General features: G+C 47.9%; 1 protein-coding gene across 9 annotated transcripts in view; it reads right to left on the bottom strand.

The window, feature by feature from the left end:
- HEXA (hexosaminidase subunit alpha) overlaps positions 1 to 11,819 on the bottom strand; it is a 29,155-nt gene extending 17,336 nt beyond the window's left edge. For 2 of the 9 annotated variants that reach the window (XR_005227033.2, XR_005227034.2), the window contains exons 1-2: positions 11,347 to 11,650; positions 289 to 387 (exon numbers count right to left, since the gene is read on the bottom strand). Coding sequence is in view for 7 of the 9 variants with exons in the window: in XM_037910532.2 (XP_037766460.1) it covers positions 289 to 387; positions 11,347 to 11,617 (370 nt within the window). In the remaining 2 variants the exon portion in view is untranslated. Of the gene's footprint in view, positions 1 to 288; positions 388 to 11,346 lie in introns of all 9 variants that reach the window. The other 7 variants (XM_037910535.1, XM_037910537.1, XM_037910534.2 and 4 more) reach the window with 6 other exon arrangements.
- Positions 11,820 to 19,414: the final 7,595 nt, after the last annotated feature.

Genomic DNA, 19,414 nt, shown 5'->3' with positions numbered 1-19,414 from the left:
TTCCACAGCAGTGACTCAGTGGTGTGCCCAGCACTGTGGGTTCCAGGGAACAGGAGACTCCCTGGTTAAGTGTCTCATTGACAGCTGCCAGAAGTCATTACTCCCTAAAAGAGGGCACATTCTGTACAGCCGGGTACACCTTGCATTTGTTGCACTGCATCCAGGGCTTCCTGGCAGTGCTGTTTGGCTGCAGCATATCACCTCCTCATTTAAAGTGGGCCTAGATCTTTGGTCCTGATCATTGCTACCCAACCAGCAGTTCTTGCTTTGTGACGGACTGATGCTTACAGCTCTCCACAGAGTCCATGTCGGGAAAGCCATCACAATGCGGCGTGGCAACAGAGACCAGCAACTCAGCACAAAGAGGCTCCCAGGGTCGCGTATCCTCTGCAACACACACAGAATATGGATTAACGAAACACCGACTCAGCACACTCTGCCTCCCAAGCCCAGCTTTGCAGGGTACCTGCTGTCCGTTAAGTGATGGAAATGCTGACTGATCACTGCTCACATGTGTGGTAGGGGTGGCTTTTAACTACAGGCTGGGGCTAAGGAAGGTTGGAAGGGCTGTCAGGGCAGAGTGAACTAGGGTCTGGAAGAGAGGTCCTGTAGAGAAACTCTACGAACAGCCTCGTTAAAGCGACAAACTTAGACTGAGCTGAATGTCATGTTACTGTTCTTCAATTGCCAATAAAAGAACTGCCCCAGCAAGTGGGACAAATGCAGGTGTTAATCCAGAGAGAGGCAAGGACTCTGCCTGTTCATAGAGCCATAAAGGTCAAGAGACAGGGGCTTCGTCAGACCCCAGGGGACAGCGAGTTCCAAAGTCAAAGGCCTGTCCTGGAAGACAAAGACAAAGCAAACAAACAACCCAGCCAACCCTTTGCTAGGCTGCTGCCTAATTCTCTCATTCCAGGACAACAGTAACATGAGTAACGTGTGTTGCCTCTCGAACCCTAACCCAGACACCTGGAAGAACAGCCTGAAGTAGCAGAATCTGATAAGCACTGTCTTATGACAGTGATGGGAGAATCAGCAATGGGACCAATAACTAACAAACCACCTGAGCAGAAAGTGCCACTCTCACCAGTGCCGTCTGCCCCCAGCGCTAGAGAGGCCAAAGGACAGGCTGGTTAGACTGATTAGTGGCAGCTAAGGGAGATCAGAGTCCACATTATCACCAACTCACACAGAACTTTGGATAGCAGAACCCTGTTTGGAAAGCGAAGAGGTGAGGTCATGTTTTATTAGACAGTCTCAGGGGCTGCAGGGCTTCAGAGTACTTGGATGGAGACAGAGGCCCCAGGGCATTCCTCCCCATTTCCAAACACTGTGGGGGAAGATGATGATGCATCTCAGAGTGCATCAAGAGGTTTATGTAATGTAATCTTATCACCAGGCCCCAATCCAATGAAATTAGCAGAGAGAGTCCCCACTGATCAGGCCCCCTCGAGCGGCCAAGGCAGCAACAGGTTCAGAGGAAAATAAGCCCAGCCAAGTTAAAGAGTGGAGAGGATACAGTGGCACTTGGTGGCTCACCAGGTGAAAGCCCTAGTCACTCCTTCCTGCAAACCAGAGCCCAGTTTTGATTTGGGGTAGGATTTTCCAAAGTACCCATTATCGGCCTAACTCTGCTCCACCTGGAGTCCCTCGCCAAAAACACTCACTGACTCCAATGGGAGCAGCTAGGCCAAGGAGGGCGAGGGGTGGGACTGTCCAAAGCAATTTCAAGGATGATTAATTGAGGGGCAGTAATGTAAAGCCACCACTGGGAACCATGGTCAGCTATGTCCAGTCTCAGCTCAGAAGGAGCTCAGATCTAAAGTAGCAAGAGGTGCTGCCCACCAGACCCAATGGCACCTGCTCATACTTTGTCCACTTTAACCAGCACCATTAGCTACTCCCCTCCCTGAGCATTAATACTCATGGGGGGAACCAGTGCCAACACACTTTGGCTGAAGATGAAGGGCTCAACATGCTAAAGGATCCAAATGAGAGTGCACACAGTTACAGAGACTAAGACTTCCCAAGGGCTCTGGCCCACCAAGTATTCAGATGGCATGAGGGACCAGGTGCTGTGAGCTAAAGTTTGCAGAGTGGTTCTAAGGAACCACAAAAAATATTTCCATGACAGATTGTAGGATATGGGGAAGGAGGAAGGGATGGGTAGCAAGCCTTTTAATTTAACTCCCAAATACAGAGAGGTCAGTAACAAAGACTGCCACATTGCCAATGCTCGGCAAAGCAGAAAACCCAGATCCCATAGTGTATCAGGGATAGAAATGTCCCTTTCTCACAACCCCACTACTGGGGGGAGTGACACAGCAACAGCCACGACTAAATTGAAGAGGTAGGGCCTTGGCTCACCCCAGGACTCTTCCCAAGACCAAGAGAAACAAGGGACAGCATTTCCCAGCTTGGTCAAGTGGAGACTCGAGTCAGGAGAATAAGGGATTTTTTTAGATGGACTTCTTTATGAGTAGGCAGAGGAAGGCCAATAGTGCAGGATATAAACAGCTCTCTCCAAGTGCAGTACAATAGCTGTGGTTCTTCTCTTGCAAGGCTGATCCAATAAGGGCAGGATTGTTTCTAATGCAAAGGCCTTTCAGAATTTTCCATGAGGCACCAGCTGTTCTTTAAGCAGCCTCGCCAAGAAGCAATGGAGTTGTCTGCTCAATGATGAACTGAGAGCTGGCAAAGCACCCACTAGCCAAATAGCCCATATGATTTTAACCTGTCCCAGAGAGAAATGAAAACCACTGCCCCAGCTCTCCAAGGAGCATGCGAAGGGAATGCTACACGCAACAGAAGCGGGTTTTGTAAGGAAAGCACTGAGCCTTGATGGAATCTCCCCCGACAACCTTGCCCCATGCTAACCGGCCCAGTGAGATCTAGCAACCAACCCCAATGAACGCAGATAATCTTCTAATACAAAGAGTGCAGTGAGCATCAGCAGAGCAAAGTGCACCCATATGCCTTTGAGGGAGGGCCATCCCCAGAATGTGACGAGATCCACAGCCAGCAAGGAATTTAATAGGGCAACAATAACCAAGCAGGGCCCGCAACTGAGTCCCACCCAGCCAGCCCCATGGATCTTAGCTAGAAAGAATATGTTTGACTACCAGAGAGCAAGCAAGTAGCAGAGCAGCCACACCCCTTGGAAAAACATAGATAAAGCAGGCATCCAGAGGGAAGGGGACATGCTTGCCATTTGAGCTGAGACCAGCTCTGGGACATGGAGACAATCACATAATAACCCTGTTGGCCAAGAATCCAGGCTAAGAGCAGTGCCAGGAAGTTGTTATATGAGCCAGCTATTGTCTGGGATTGGAACACAAGCAAGAGTCTTAAAAAAAAACCCACAATCACAGCAAATTAGGGTCAGTGAAGCATCAAGGGTGATTGGAGCTGGGAGCGCAGACTTGAGTTCCCAACAGGGTCCTGACACCTGCACTGGCCACACCTGATTTCCAGGAGTTTAAGATGTTGGGGTTCTAACTAGACAACTGCCTAGGGGAGGCAACCTAGGGACAGAGGATGTGGAAAAAGCTAATGTACTCAATGCTTTTTTTGACACTGTCTTCACAAACAAGGTCAGCTCCCAGACTACTGCACTGGGCAGCACAGTATGGGGAGGAGATGACCAGCCCTCTGTGGAGAAAGAAGTGGTTCGGGACTATTTAGAAAAGCTGGACATGCACAACTCCATGGGGCCGGATGCACTGCATCCAAGAGTGCTAAAGGAGTTGGTGGATGTGATTGCAAAGCCACTGGCCATTATCTTTGAAAACTCATGGCGATCGGAGGAGGTCCCGGATGACTTGAAAAAGGCTAATGTAGTGCCCATCTTTAAAAAAGGGAAGAAGAAGGATTCAGGGAACTACTGGCCAGCCAGCCTCACCTCAGTCCCCGGAAAAATCATGGAGCAGGTCCTCAAGGAATCAATTCTGAAGCACTTAGAGGAGAGGAAAGTGATCAGGAACAGTCAGCGTAGATTCACCAAGAGCAAGTCATGCCTGACTAACCTAATTGCCTTCTATGATGAGATAACTGGCTCTGTGGATGAGGGGAAAGCAGTGGACATGTTATTCCTTGACTTTAGCAAAGCTTTTGACACGGTCTCCCACAGTATTCTTGCCAGCAAATTAAAGAAGTATGGGCTGGATGAATGGACTATAAGGTGAATAGAAAGCTGGCTAGATAATCGGGCTCAATGGGTAGTGATCAAATGCTCCATGTCTAGTTGGCAGCCAGTATCAAGCGGAGTGCCCCAAGGGTCGGTTCTGGGGCCGATTTTATTCAGTATCTTCATTAATGATCTGGAGGATGGCATGGATTCCACCCTCAGCAAGTGTGCAGATGACACTAAACTGGGAGGAGTGGTAGATACGCTGGAGGGTAGGGATAGGATACAGAGGGACAAATTAGAGGATTGGGCCAAAAGAAATCTGATGAGGTTCAACAAGGACAAGTGCAGAGTCCTACACTTAGGACAGAAGAATTCCATGCACTGCTACACACTAGGGACCGAGTGACTAGGCAGCTGTTCTGCAGAAAAGGACCTAGGGGTTACAGTGGATGAGAAGCTGGATATGAGTCAACAGTGTGCCCTTGTTGCCAAGAAGGCTAACAGCATTTTGGGCTGTATAAGTAAGAGCATTGCCAGCAGATCGAGGGACGTGATCATTCCCCTCTATTCGGCATTGGTGAGGCCTCATCTGGAGTACTGTATCCAGTTTTGGGCCCCACACTACAAGAAGGATGTGGAAAAATTGGAAAGAGTCCAGCGGAGGGCAACAAAAATGATTAGGGGGCTGGAGCACATGACATATGAGGAGAGTCTGAGGGAACTGGGATTATTTAGTCTGCAGAAGAGAAGAATGAGGGGAGATTTGATAGTTGCTTTCAACTACCTAAAAGGGCGTTCCAAAGAGGATGGATCTAGGCTGTTCTCAGTGGTAGCAGATGACAGAATAATGGCCTCAAGTTGCAGTGGGGGAAGTTTAGGTTGGATATTAGGAAAAACTTTTTCAAGAGGAGGGTGGTGACGCACTGGAATGGGTTACCTAAGGAGGTGGTGTAATCTCCTTTCTTCAAGGTTTTTAAGGTTAGGCTCGACAAATCCCTGGCTGGGATAATTTAGTTGGGGATTGGTCCTGCTTTGAGCAGGGGGTTGGACTGATATTCTATGATTCTCTCTCATCAACTGACACCATGACAGCTGCAATCAGCTAAAGCACTTTGAGCTATCAGCCTCCTGTGTGGATGGGAGAGTACTGCTGGGAGGGTGTTCTCAGTGTCGATGTGAAACAAAAAGAACGAGGAGTACTTGCGGCAGCTTAGAGACTAACAAATTTATTTGAGCTTAAGCTTTCATGGGCTAAAGCCCACTTCATCAGATGCATGCAGTGAAAAATACAGTGTGAAACAACACCTCCATCTGCCAGAGGCCAGGTTTAGTAACCAGGTGGTCAGGCTGCAAAGTTTATTTGTTTGAACGGGCTCTTTCAAGAAGGGCAAGAGGAGGTTGAGTAGATGGGAATATTTTGCGGAGCTCAGAGAGGGTTTAGTTTGTGGGCACTGGATGCTCACTCCAAACACAAACAACCCAGACCAACTAGATCAGAGTTTTGCATGGGCACATTTTGAATAAGTAGCTAATCCACACTGAAGTCTCCCCAACTCTCTGAAATATGATCACAATGCTCCTTTCTAACTGGAACTCCAATTCAACCTAGTTCAAAGGAACACAATATTTCTTTCCATATATTGCTTGGATTTTTCCCTTTTCTCTGTTATACCTAACAAAACCTTGCAATAAGATTTTTTTTTTAAACCAACACAATTAGACAAGTCACAAGGGAGTAATTTGAGCCCTGCATGAGCCACTGTACTTTGGAAAGAATGCAAGCACACGTTGAAGCTGAGGAGGAAGATGTGGGCACACAGAATCACGAGATCAAGCACTAAGAAATGTTCCAAGTGATTTGATGGTCATGTTTTCCTGCTGGCATAGATGGTGAAGTGTAAATACTAGTTTTATTCTTTGTTTGCAGTGTAGTTGTAGCCATGTTAGTCCAAGGATATTAGCAAGACAAGGTGGTTGATGTAAGATCTTTTATTGGACCAACTTCTATTGGTGAAAGAGATGAGATTTTGAGCCACAGAGAGCTCTTCTTCAGGTCTGGGAAAGGTCACACAGTATCACAGCTAAATACAAGGTGGAACAGATTGTTTAGCATAAGTAGTTAACTCATATTCTAAGAGACCATTCCACGTAAGTTTAGATTTCTAGCAACACCTAGAAATGCGTGGTCCCTTCAGATCTTAAATCAAAAGTTTCCCACTGCTATTTACAAGAGTCAGATTTGGGAGTGAACCACTTGTTTATTTTCCTGTCTGGTCAAACCCCAGCTCTATTCACCTGCAATAAGGTGCATTCACGGCAGATTGTGCAGAATGAATTCTAATACTACCAATTCCCTTCTTTCCTTGTCCACTTTGATCAATGGTGAAATGGTTCAAGTTATTAGGCATGTGATTTACTGTTTATTTTTGATTAATGGGATGCATTTTGTGTTTCTCAGAGCTATTGCTTCAGGCTGTCTTCAGACTTATCCAAACATTACAGCCTCAGTGTACATTGGGTTCACAGCCTTATGACAATAAGGGCTAGGGGAATATTTTTAAATGGAAGTTTAGATTCTGGAGGACATGACTGCAGCCACCATGAAAAGGTACCGGCTCACTGGGAAGTCATGAGCCATCCCACACTAAGTTTCTGCCCTTCAATACTTGACCTTGTAGCATGAACCCAGGAGTAAGTCATGTCCCCTTCCTGCCAGGATAGAAAAACCTTGCTTTTTGTCTTGGGGACAGGGGTGCTTGACAATTTCCCCTGCCAAAGCAGGTGCTCCTGGATGGAGAGAATGTGCTGAGGATAGAGATGCATTTGTGAGAGGGTAACACATAGAGGGGTATCCTTCCAACTACTCTTCAAACAGTGAGCAGCATGTTCAGGGCCAAGGCCATGCTAGAAAGAGAAAGAGCTAAGACAGTGGAGAAAACCAAAGCTGGTGCAGTTACAGCAGCAGCAGCCCACCACAAGGGACAGAGGGGGAAGCAAGGTAAAGAGTAGAACTCCGATGCCATGGACAGGATTTGAAGAGAAGGAAAGAAACCAAGACACCCAAGGAGAAAGCGACAGAGAACGTACTCACATTTAGAACCCTCCCAGAGAGTGAAGTGAGACAGCTGATTCCTTACTGCCTCTGCACTGAGAGCATGAAGGCTTGGAACTGACCCAACTTCTTTTAATAAGAGACTAGACCAGTAGTCCGCAAACTGTTGAGGGTCACTCCCCCCACCCCTGTTTGCGCCCACCTGCCCAGGGGGACGGGTGGGGGGGACGCAGACAGGGGTAATGGGGCAGAGGCTGGGGCCAGAGCTGGGATGGGTCTTGGGCTGGGAGCGGGGCGAGGGGCCAAGGCTGGGCGGGGGGAGCGGAGCTGTAGCTGGGCTGCGGTGGGGGCCGGCAGCCAGGCCCACAGCCAGGTGCGGCTCCACTCTCGCCCCAGCCTTGGCCCTGAACTGGGAACAGAACCGTGCCCAGTGCCTGAGGGCAAAGCTGTGCCGAGGCTGGGGACAAGGCCGGGAGCCGGGGAGGTGGCTGGGGGCAGGACTGGAGCAGAGCTGGGAGGGGCTGGGTGGTGCTCCCTCCCTGCCCCCTATGGGGGCTGGCCCAGGCCCACCACACCCTCTGCCCAACGTTTCTCCACACCCCCTATGGGGCCTGTCCCACACTTCGAGGACCTCTGAACTAGACATATTCTCCTGCAGTGAATGCCCTCCTGCATTTACAACAGTAATGAACTCCAATAAGGGGCAATCCTCCAAGCACTGACCTTGGGTTACAAGCACAGTTACCAGAATTGTAGGCCCCACACCATCTATCCCTAGGTTACCATCACACCCTGTGAACACCAAAGGGGGTGGAGTGGAATAAAATAAGAGCCACTTTCATCTTCAGAGCAGGAACATGGGCTAGTAGTTGAAGTACTCGCGTGGAGGACTGCTCTGGATTCTGTTCCCATACTTATAAACAGTTATGAGTTTGGGCAAGTAACTTACGTCCAGATCCTCAAAGGCATTTAAGCACCTAACTCCCATTGACTTGGAGTTAGGCACCTAAATGCCTTTGAGGATCTGGCCTGTCAGATCTGCCTGTTTCTCCATCTGTAGAATGGGGGTGACACTTCCCTGACACCCGAGCGGGCAGTACAGGTTAATTCATTGGTATTTATGAAGCACCTTGACGCCCATGCACAAAAGGGAGGAATGTAATTCAGAACAGAACACACAGGCCAATTCAGCAGCCTCATCCCATACAGATGAGAGCTCAATGAGTGTTCAAGTGATTTCCATATTTAATCAAGTATGGTCAATTTATCACCACTCTTAGAATTAAGACTGGATTGCCAATGAAAATGGGATCTAGTGCAGGGGTGGGCAAACTTTTTGGCTCGAGGGCGGGCCCCCAAACAGCCTGGCCCCCATCCCCTCCCACTTCCCACAACCTGACTGCCCCCCTCAGAACTCCCGACCCATTCAACCCCCCCTGCTCTTTGTCCCTTGACCGTCCCCTCCTGGGACCCCCCACTCCCTAACTACCCCCCCAGGGCCCCACTCCCCATCCAACCACCCCCTGCTCCCCATCCTCTGACTGCCCCCTGGGATCTCCTGCCACTTAACCAACCCACCTGCCCCTGCTCCCTTACCATGCTGCTCAGAGCAGAAGGACAGGCTTATTGGAGAGCCTGGGAGGTGGGCGGGTGCAAGTAGTGCTGCCCGCATGGCGGCATAACTACAGGGGATGGCTGACAGCAGGGGAGGGGCTGGGGGCTAGTCTCTTTGGCCAGGAACTCAGGAGCCGGGGAGGATGGTCCCGCGGGCCGGATGTGGCCCGCGGGCCGTAGTTTGCCCACCTCTGATCTAGTGTCTGCCTGTGTTTGACAGAACTGACAAGATCCAGGAAGCGAGATGGGAAGAGAAACTGCTTTGTTCGCAGGTCTGGAGGCTGGGCGGGGGGGTAATGTTTGGTAATCATTGACTTTAATAAACCAGAAGAAACTTCTTTTGCTTAAACAATCTACAGTGTATTGTTTGAGTGTGCTTGAGTTTTATATACACATGTTCAGGGGATGTTTGCCAAGTCACTGCTGTGCTTCCTCTTGTATTAAGGATTGGGATATCTGCTACAAACATTTAACCTGACATCTCACTGTGATTTCGTTTGTGTTTCTTATAGTTTTATGTTAAAATTGTTAACTCTTTGGTGCAGGGAGAACACTGAACTAGGATCAGGAGACCTGGGTTTTATTCCAGCTCTAGCACTAGCCTGTGGGGTGACCTTGGGCAAGTAATTTCACAGAATCATAGAATATCAGTGTTGGAAGGGACCTCAAGAGGTCATCTAGTCCAACCTCCTGCACAAAGCAGGACCAATCCCCAATTTTTGCCCCAGATCCCTAAATGGCCCCCTCAAGGATTGAACTCACAACCCTGGGTTTAGCAGGCCAATGCCCAAACCACTGAGCTATTTCTCCCTCACCTGCCTATGCCCCAGTTTCTCCATCTGTTAAATGAGGATAATGTTACTGACCTCCTTTGTGAAGCATTTTGAGAGGTACTGACGAAAAGTCTGATGTAAGAGCTAGATATTATTTTCATTCACCAACTAGTACAATGGGACCCTGATCTATGTCTGGGGCTACTAGACTCCAATAGACAACTAGTAGCCAGTTTTGTTCTCACAGGAAGCCAGTTTGGGTATGAATCTAGGGAAGGGACCCATTAGGAGGGTTGAAGCCATTGATTTTCCAATGTCTTGAAAACTCAGAATTCACAGCACCATACCAGATGTTTTACTGCAAGGGTTCATTTTAAATGAGGAGCCCACTTTGACTCCCAGTTTACCAACATATAATCTTACTATGAAATTTAACAAGATCAAACTTTTTAAAAGACAGAAAACAGACGTGTGTGCATTTAAAGGAAAAAATTATATACTACTTGTGTGACCCAGGAAGAGGCAGCTGGACTCATATATACAAATCTAACTGTACCCACTCACAGCTGCCTGCCCCATCAGATTAACATGGTTTTGGCTTGCAGTATTTGTGGGACAACAGCTATAGATCAGTGTTATAGCCCAACAAGTCCAGTACTCACTACAAAGAAAAAGTTGTGTTAGAACACAGATGTTCCATAAGCTATTATTATAGGACATGTACCATAGACGTGATCTAAAAGGATCACCTGAATTATTTTTGTGCAGCTGCTATTTGTTGTCCTCTATCCATATATGTTAATTTCCAACTGTAAAACCTGCTTTGAGGAGCAAGGGCATGCAGACCAGCAGGAAGCACAGACTTTTGGCTGCTGTAACCAAAAGCCAACCCAGTGCACACACTTTTCATAATCAGACATGCAAACACTTTGAGGACAGCTTGCCCAATGGCTGCAGGTTTGCAACTGACAGGAAGAGGTGCTACTGGTTAGTCAATACAGTCACGTTATTAACCTTACATTATGTTAAACCAATGCACTCCATTTCCCTGAGTCTCAGAAGTCATGAAGCCAGCAGCATATTTGTTTGTAGTAATATTTTATTTCAAGTTGCCAGTGCTGCAAAGACTGCAGTGGAACATTTGTGTTGAAGAAGTGTCGCTATAGGTCTCTCTTTAAAAACTTCATGGAAATATTGCTACTTTTGCAGAAGTTTTAAAGTTCCTTGACATGCATTAATTCAAAGCCCAGTGCTGACACAGGGCAAGCTATCCCAGCCCCACCAGCTTCCAGTCCAGCTAAGCACCCCACTTTACACAAGGAGTTAGAGCTTTATTTTGTGCTTCCCAAACAGGAGGGAGGTAGCAATGTGAAGCACCCCAACACACATAAGCACACTGGTCTGCTGTTCCCAAGTCTGCAATATCCCTACAAACCCCAGCCCAGGCCAAGTACCTGCACCACAGGGGAAGCAAGATGGTATCTGGCCTGCCAGCCTCGAGCCCTCATTGGAAATACCAAAACGTGGGGCCTTCGCACACCGGGGAACCATTTAGTAGAGCAGGAACCTGCCGCCCCCACCCCCGGGCAGTTCACCACATCCTCCCCCGACTATACCCCTCTCCTCCACCAGAACATGACACCCCATCCCCCCTCGCGCCATACCGCTCTCCCCAACTCCACGGCAGCCCGCCCCAGCCTCCCCTCACCATGCCGCTCCCCGCACTTGCCAAGGCAGCGCTACATCCGTGGAGCCCCCCCAGGAGCAGTGCCCCGTACCCCCTGGCAGGGCCGCCGCGGCCTCGGGCCCCTCACCTGGCCCCCGCGGGCCGGCGTCGCGCAGCAGCCGCTGGTAGCGTCGGAAGGCCTGGTCCAGCACCGCGCATCCCGGCCCCACCGCCGACGAGCGCGCGTAGCCGAACCGGAACCGGCCGGGGCTCAGGCGGCAGCGACCCCCGCCCGGCGACTCGCGGACCAGCTGGGGCTGTGGCCACACGGCGCCCGCGGGCACCAACCCCAGCAGCAGCAGCGCCAGCCCCAGCCCGGCCATGGCACCGGCACCGGTCACGTGATCCAGGTGACGGGGTGCCGCGTGACAATCGCCCCCGCGGGCCACTGAGAGGGGCCAGGCATCAGCCAGAGGGGGCGGGGCTTCTCCAGAGAGGCGTGCGCAGGGGAGTTCAGGGCTCTGGCCACACAAACGGGGTCCCCCAGGAGCCCTGTCCAGGGGGGCCTAGAGAGCAGGGTGTTCTGGGGTCAGGGTCTCGGCCTCACACCCCATGTAGCCAAGGGCCTTGCGCAGTCCCCTCACCACAACATCTGGGCACCTCATTCTCTCTAACCCCTTCAGCCTCACGCCCCGGGCATAGGGGAGCACCCAGCCCTCTGGTGGAGGAGGGCACAGAGCCTCTAGGGCCTAGTCCACGCACATGGTGTGTGCACTTACCACACAAAGGCTGCTTATACTAGGGCCTGGTTTGCACTTAAAAATTAGATCAACCTGCTGCGTCGGTCAGGGCAGGCGCTGAGTACTGTAGTAAGGGCGCCTGACACTGCTAGGGGGACGTAAGAATTCTCTCGCCCACCCAGCTACTCCCCCACAGCAAGGTAGATTAATTACACTGACAGAAAGCCCTCTTCCGCCGAGGTAGGAAGCATCTACAGTGCCATGTTGTAGCTGTGCTGCTGTAGCATCGATGTAGCCTCATGCAGCTATTCCCCCACGGGAAGGAGAATGTGGTGTCCCAGTGTAAGGGAGCTTCATAGCTCTATGACTTTGTCCTACTGGGGGCTGTACAGCTATATTGGTAAAAAATTACACCCCTAATGGATATACCAATACTCTGTTTACCCTTGACTACACTACTGGCTGGATTTTATAATTACAGATTAGACACTATCATTAATCTCACTTGTCAGGGGAGCCTTTCAAGGAGCCCTGAACTGTCAGTGTTGGCAGCAATCTTCAATGCCTTATAGTTCATAGGTTCAGCTGAAAGATGGCTCCCAAGGGCCTCTCGGTTGACTTTGTAACTTGCAATGACAGAAAAATAGTGCAAACAATATGTCAGTGATGAAGAGAGCTGCTGGGGAGGGAAAGGAGAGTTTGAACACCATGATAAAATAAAACAAATGTGGTTTTGGACTGGAACATGAAGCGTGGCTTGTCTCTACTGCCCTGGGAATGACTGATCAGTCACATGGCAACATCCAGGGCATATTGGAGTTGGCAGACCCCTAAGTTTCTTCTGTTTTTTCCCTTATAACAATGCCACATAGCTTCACACACACACTTTTTTTCTTTTCCTTGCTCCTATTTCAGGAGGAGGAATCCACCCTCGGTTTATCCTGTATTTCTATGGTGGCTGGTCTGTCCAAAAGCCGTACTAATATTTAATCACATAAAAAGAGCGGGCTCCGGAGAAATAGCAGAACTGCACTGCCCAAACTCCAAACATCTCCATTGCCTCTTCCAACACAATTGCTAAGTACAAGATGGCAAGAAGCTTTGTGCCCTCTGAGCAGGTTTCAGGCCAGCATTAGATGTAGGAGCCATTGCTCAGCTGTTATCTCCAGCTTTTCCATTGGGCTGGAGGGGTCTGAGCCATGGGGAGGGAACTGAGAAGTGTCCATAGTGCAGATTGGGGGTGAGTCCCCTGATTCCTGCTGCTTTGTGTTTGTCCTTGCAGAAGGACCTGTTCTGGGGATGGGGAGGGACTTGCACCCTGGTGCTCCATGTGGGAGGTGGGATGGGAGCCACTTCCAGCTTGTTCTGTTGGGCAGAGGAGAGTTCAGTGATTTCTTTGGAGCGTTTGCTGGGGAGATTGGGTGGATCCCCAGGGGGCCCAGAGGCTGGGGGGGGGTGTCTCAGTCTGGGGCTGGGAATAGGTCAGTTCTCACTCAGTGGGGCAGGGGGCAGCCCTAGCTAGGGATGAGTGGAATCTGGGATGGAGTGGAGTTTGGAGTTTGCCCTCATCATATCTGCAGCTGGGCCCAGACCATACTTTGTGTCCCAGCCAGAGGTGCCCATTGGCAACACCTGTGTGGACAGATGTAGGGCGGTTTGGTGCCTCTGCGACTTCAGGTTCCCAGGCAGGAGCTGCTTCTGGCTTTGACTTGTTATTGAGCCCTGGGAGAGGGAGAGCTGCAGTCACTGGCACCCAGAACCACAACCAGTTTCTGCAAAGGGATGGGGAGTGTGGTGAGGCCCAGGGGATGGCAGATTGTACAGTTGTGGGGACCCCAGAATCCCCTGGGGTGAGCATCTGTAAGGACATATGACTCACCCCCATGGGAACAGCCCAGTGGGTCCCCAGGGCCAGTGTGACTCTTCCCAGGAATATCCAGAGAGTGAGGCACCTCGCTATCTATCTGCATCTTTGGGTGCCAAAATCCCTTTGAAAATCTGACCCTCAGGTCCCAGCTCAACAGAGCACTTAGGCACATACCTAAACTCTACTCCAGTTAACTACAGTAGGATTTATAACGTGCTGTAAATAAAGCACATGCATAACTGCTTTGCTGAACCGGGGCCTCTGAAGCCATAAAAGCCAATTCATGGAAACATTCTCCACTCCCAGAAGTGCATTTCCCCTAACCCAGGCCTGCAGGTCTGATTCTGATCTCACACGAGGGGGATCAAGAGGAACTCCACGGAAATGAATGGCAGGCACAGGGGTGAAACTAGGAGGGAGTGGGAGGAGAAACAGGGCCAGTGTCACTGTCTGCAACAGCAGCTTCCCTGGGTAAAGGCAGAGATGCTGGTTGTCATGGAAACATGGAAAATGTAACAGATATTTCCCCAAAGCATTTATTATGTGCAGATTTCAATGAAGTACCCATCTCCAGGTGCCCCTGCTATCAGCTTATGTATTAGACAATATGGGCTAGTTCCTGAGACAAACCCCCAAATTTGGGCCCTGTCTCTTTCCCTATTTCACCCCAGACCCTGATGTTAAATGGACATTTAGGTGGCAAAGCCAATCACTCGCAAGCTCAGAAGTGCCTGAATTACCATTTCCCGAGGATCCTTAACTCAGTCCACTTGTGCTGTATTTTGGGGCTGACACTAATGGATCACACTTTGGGCCTTTGCAGAGAGAGTGTTGTAAATCAGGAGAATGCCAGGGGGCTGCATCCCCAGAGAGGAAGGCACTTTCCTCAAAGGCCCCTCTAACCATCAGGTTGGAGCTCCCCTCCCACAAGTATCTCCTCAGCTTCACCCAGCATAACCTTCCCCCCAGGACACCCCCACAACCAAGAGTCATTTATCTACGGCCACAAAGCTGGGCCCAAAATTCTACTCCAGAGTTCCGCAACACTAGTGCCTGTCAGTACTCCCTTCCCCCCAGAGATGGGCCCTGAGAGTCCTGGGGAGGAGTCCCCCGGCCAGACCCAGATCCTCAAAGGGTTTGGGCCTCCAGACCGGGGATTTGACACTCCCAGCCAGGCACAATGTAGAAAATGCAGCCAAGGGTGCAAATGAGACCCAGTGTGGGGGCCAGGGCTCCTACAGCCAATGTCCAACCTATGAGGCCATTGCACCCCTAGCCACAGGCCTGCACCGCCCAGGGCCTTAGTTACCCCTGGCCATGGGGTCCACACTAACACACTCAGTTGAGCTCTTCCATCCCCCCTCTCCGAGTGGTGACTCTGCTGCCCAGCATTAGTCCTGTGTCACTGCCCACTTTCCAGGATCAGACTCCTGAAATGAGCATGTCCAAATGTCCCAGCTGTAAGGGGCCATGGCAGATGCCCAAGCGTTTGCAGGATTGGGCCCTTATATTGCAAATCTCTGTACTTTTGGAACAAGGTAGCTCAGGACAACTTCACATAAGAGCTGGAATGTAACAAGCCTCCTAGATGAGGTGGTGTCTGGCATATTTGCTGTGCTATATTGAAAGTGAAACAACAAGAATGTATTTCCTTCATTGGGTTTGGAATAATTTATCTGGGAGTCAGTTCTACTAAAGTTTTTACTGCTAATATGTAGTCATTCTAAATCCTGTAGTGTAATTGGATGATTAATTACATTAGACAGAGGGCTAAGAGTTAAAGTAACTGTAACCTGAATTGGTGGTTGTTAAGGTTAAAAAATGACAGCTAAGTACAATGTAACACAGTTATTAGTAAAGAAGCTCCTAAGCTAAAGACGGTTTTGAATTGGTACCCGAAGGTGCAGAGAACTTTGATTGACTACCCTCTTCTGTACCAGAAGCCTGATTCTAATGCAGGATTCAGTCTGGTGTAATTTTGAACCAATTAAAAAGCAATCCATGACATTGCAGCTGGATTGGTTGTTGATATGGCTTCCTATTACATTATATTCTGCCGCTGAATGGTTTTAACAGATGAATGCGGTCAATTTATATTTCAGTTAGAGTGTAAGTGAAGGGACCGCTGGAGATGTGAGGGCACAGGGAAGCATGACAAAATATTATCAATTTCAGTATTAGCAGACAGGCAATTTCTCAGCTGTGGATATATTTGTGAATGGGAACATTTTAACAAATAGTAACTTAAAAGGCAAGTTTACTACAAAAAGTTTGGGATGAGATTTTTCAAAGCCAGGGAAAGGATGTGGCTATCCAGTTCAGGCAGCTTTGGAAATCTTTACCTCAGCCTTGAGGGATATTTGCACAGTCAAAAACTATTGGATTTTTTTTGTAAAGCATCTATTTATTTATAGGTGTACAAAGTGCAAATATCTTTGTTGCTTTCAACTCACGGCTTTATTGCTTTCAGTACTGGGCAAACTGCAAATGTTTGTATAGTATCTAGACTAGTAATACAGTGGTATTAGTTAATCAGTTTACTGGCAGTCAATTAACTAGTTAAATCAGGAAGTCAAAGTCTAGTCTAGAAAAACCCTTCCTGTGTGATCACGTCAAATCTCTCCAGCTAAATCAGGGCTGGGTCAATAGTGGGAGTGGAGACCTCCAAAGAATACCTATGGTGTATGCTGCAGGAAGTGATATTGATCTAGTAGGTGGCACTCTTTCCTAGGAGCAGCTGTGCTGCCTTTTGGAAGAGATGTAAAACCAGAGTCTTGACCATGTAAGTGGATTGTAAGCTCTTTGAGGCAAGGTATGTTATTTTCTATATGTTTGTACAGAACCTAGTATAACTGTGTCCCGACTTGGTTGATGCTTCTAGATGCTACCACACTATTAATGATGGATAATATTAATAATTAAAGATCTTGTGCACTTGTCGGTATAGGAATGTTAACTGTCCTAGCCAGTCAAACTCAGGTAGCTGCATTCTGCTTATCTACAAATTCCCTGTGTTGTTTCATTTGGATACAATCTTCTTCTCTCTTTGGAACTGCTGCTGTGCACTGTTAAGCAGTTGACGTGTTCCATCCCAGATGTAACTGCATTTCAGCACTGGGTGAAATGATTCCTATATTTCGGTATAAGTTTGTGAATCCCTTTGCTGTAATGAAAGGTTTCTCATACTGTGCAAGTTATAATCCTAATACAACAAATGCATGCATGTATAAACCAGGTTAACATGATGTGTCTTTGTTGCCCTCTAGTGGCTAGACCATGCAGAGGCATCTATGAGAGCTACTCACTGTGAGTTTTTGGGACCTGTTCCTTTAGTTAAGAAGTAAAAAGAAAAGGAGTACTTGTGGCACCTTAGAGACTAACCAATTTATTTGATAAATTGGTTAGTCTCTAAGGTGCCACAAGTACTCCTTTTCTTTTTGCGAATACAGACTAACACGGCTGTTACTCTGAAACCTGTCATTATGAGTTAAGAAGTAGAGGCTCATGCTTTTATCCCCAAAGGTCCCAGAGATGACCTAAATAAGGGCATCATTACATGAGAAAAGAAAAAAAGTCATAACATTAAATACAGAGGCTTGCGCCTTCTTATAGGTAGCAGTGGAGGTTCCTCTATATTCAGGGGAGGCCTTGCAATAGATAGTCTGATTTGTATCATCTGCTGTTCTTCAACTCAGAGCATGCCTCTTTATATGTTTGTTTTGCCTACCCACTTCCAGAGGTCAGCAGCATTGGCTGAGAGGTGGACATGTTAGTAGATCAGCACCTGAGAATCATGCAGGCTGAGAATCTTCAATGTGTGAAATTCTCAGGTCTGTGTGTGGTGGGGGCAGGGAGTATGGAGCCATGAATCGTGTCTGTGGGGCCAGTGACAGAGTTAAAGCAGCTAGGTGAACCTAAATCAACTAGTAGCCAGAGATGTACATTGGCGAATTCCTCAGTCTATAAGAGTATGTCTACTCTACAGCTGTGCTGTAGCGCTGTAGTGTACACACTTACTACAGCGACAGAAGAGGGTTTTCCATTGCTGTAGTAAATCCACTATCTCAAGAGGAGGTAACTAGGTCGATGGATTTTTCACAGCCCTGAGCGATGTATCTGGTTGACCTAAGTTTTAGATGTAGACCAGGCCTAAATGAAATGAGTGTGTTGAAAGGCTCCAGTTCAATAAAGCAGTTAAGCATTTGCTTAACTTTACCGAGGGCAATGATTACAATGCAATATTTCCTCTTGTAAGTTTCACTATTAACAATTATTAAAACTGTTCATGTAATTAACATAGACTGAAATAGCATGGGGTGCCCACTTATATCTAAATCACATTTCAACCTGGATAGAAACATTCAAGGAAAAATGAAAAACAAGAGCAAACAAAATCCACACTTCTTCAAAAATTGTACTCTATATACAATTGTAACTACGCAGCAGCGTCATCTTACAAGGCAATATTATTTCTAAGAAGTAAGTTGGTAACCAGTAAATATCAACGTTATGGAATTGTGATGAATAATTAGCCCCTGGATAATTGAGTTCCATAAAATTGTATGAAAAGGAAACCAGAGACTGGCAAAGTTTTGACGCGTATCTTGTAGTAAATAAGTCAGTTTCTCCATGTTGAAGATTCTGTCAATCATAGAATCGTAGAACTGGAAGGGACCTCAAGAGGTCATCGAGTCCAGTCCCCTGCACTCAAGGCAGGACTAAGTATTATCTAGACTATCCCTGACAGGTGTTTGTCCTACCTGCTCTTAAAAATCCCCAATGATGGAGATTCCACAACCTCCCTAGGCAATTTATTCCAGTGCTTAACCACTCTGACAGTTAGGAAGTTTTTCCTAATGTCCAACCTAAACCACCCTTGCTGCAATTTAAGCCCATTTAAGCTAAATCCCTATTCTTTCTGTAGGAGGAGAATCTCATTTTCCCCATTTGCAAAAGGGCAGTCTTTGTGGCAGGAAGATGATCTCTTGGTTGTTTATAAACATTTATCATTGGGATGAAATCCCAGAAGGAAAATTTCAGGTGTGAAAAGCAGCTGTGGTCTGAAACTTCTCTGTCTGAATAACAAGAAGGAAGAAAATTTGGGGCATGGCCACCACAGATTTAATGGGGTACCTCTTTGGCTGCAATGTTTCTAGCAAAGAAAAGACAAACTTTAATTAGTACTTGACAGTTTTGCTAGGGTTATGATCTGTTCTGAACTTAAATGGGGCTTCTTGACACAAGACGTTAAACATGTTTCAACGTTAGCAACCAAGAACGGTTAAATATGTATTTCTAGGTGAGCTACTGTGTAAACAATGTTGATGTATTCCTGCTAGTTACTTAAACAGGGAATTTGATATTCCAGAATAAGACTTAAGGATGTATAAAAACTAGAAATTAAACCTGTGGAGGATGAGCTAGTGAATATTGCTGTTTCTTAATGTCTGGGAGCCTGGGGAAGACAATCACTGTGTAGATGGTTTGTTGGTATAATAGAATCACAGAAATTCTGCTCTAGAGCAAAATCTGAGGACCTCATCTTGAACAATTTGTTTGGTTGGTAATAAACT

This window comes from Chelonia mydas, chromosome 10, assembly GCF_015237465.2.
Source record: "Chelonia mydas isolate rCheMyd1 chromosome 10, rCheMyd1.pri.v2, whole genome shotgun sequence".
Lineage (NCBI taxonomy): Eukaryota > Metazoa > Chordata > Testudines > Cheloniidae > Chelonia > Chelonia mydas.
Note: the sequence above shows the minus strand (reverse complement) of the source record. Positions and strands in the feature narration are given on the sequence as shown.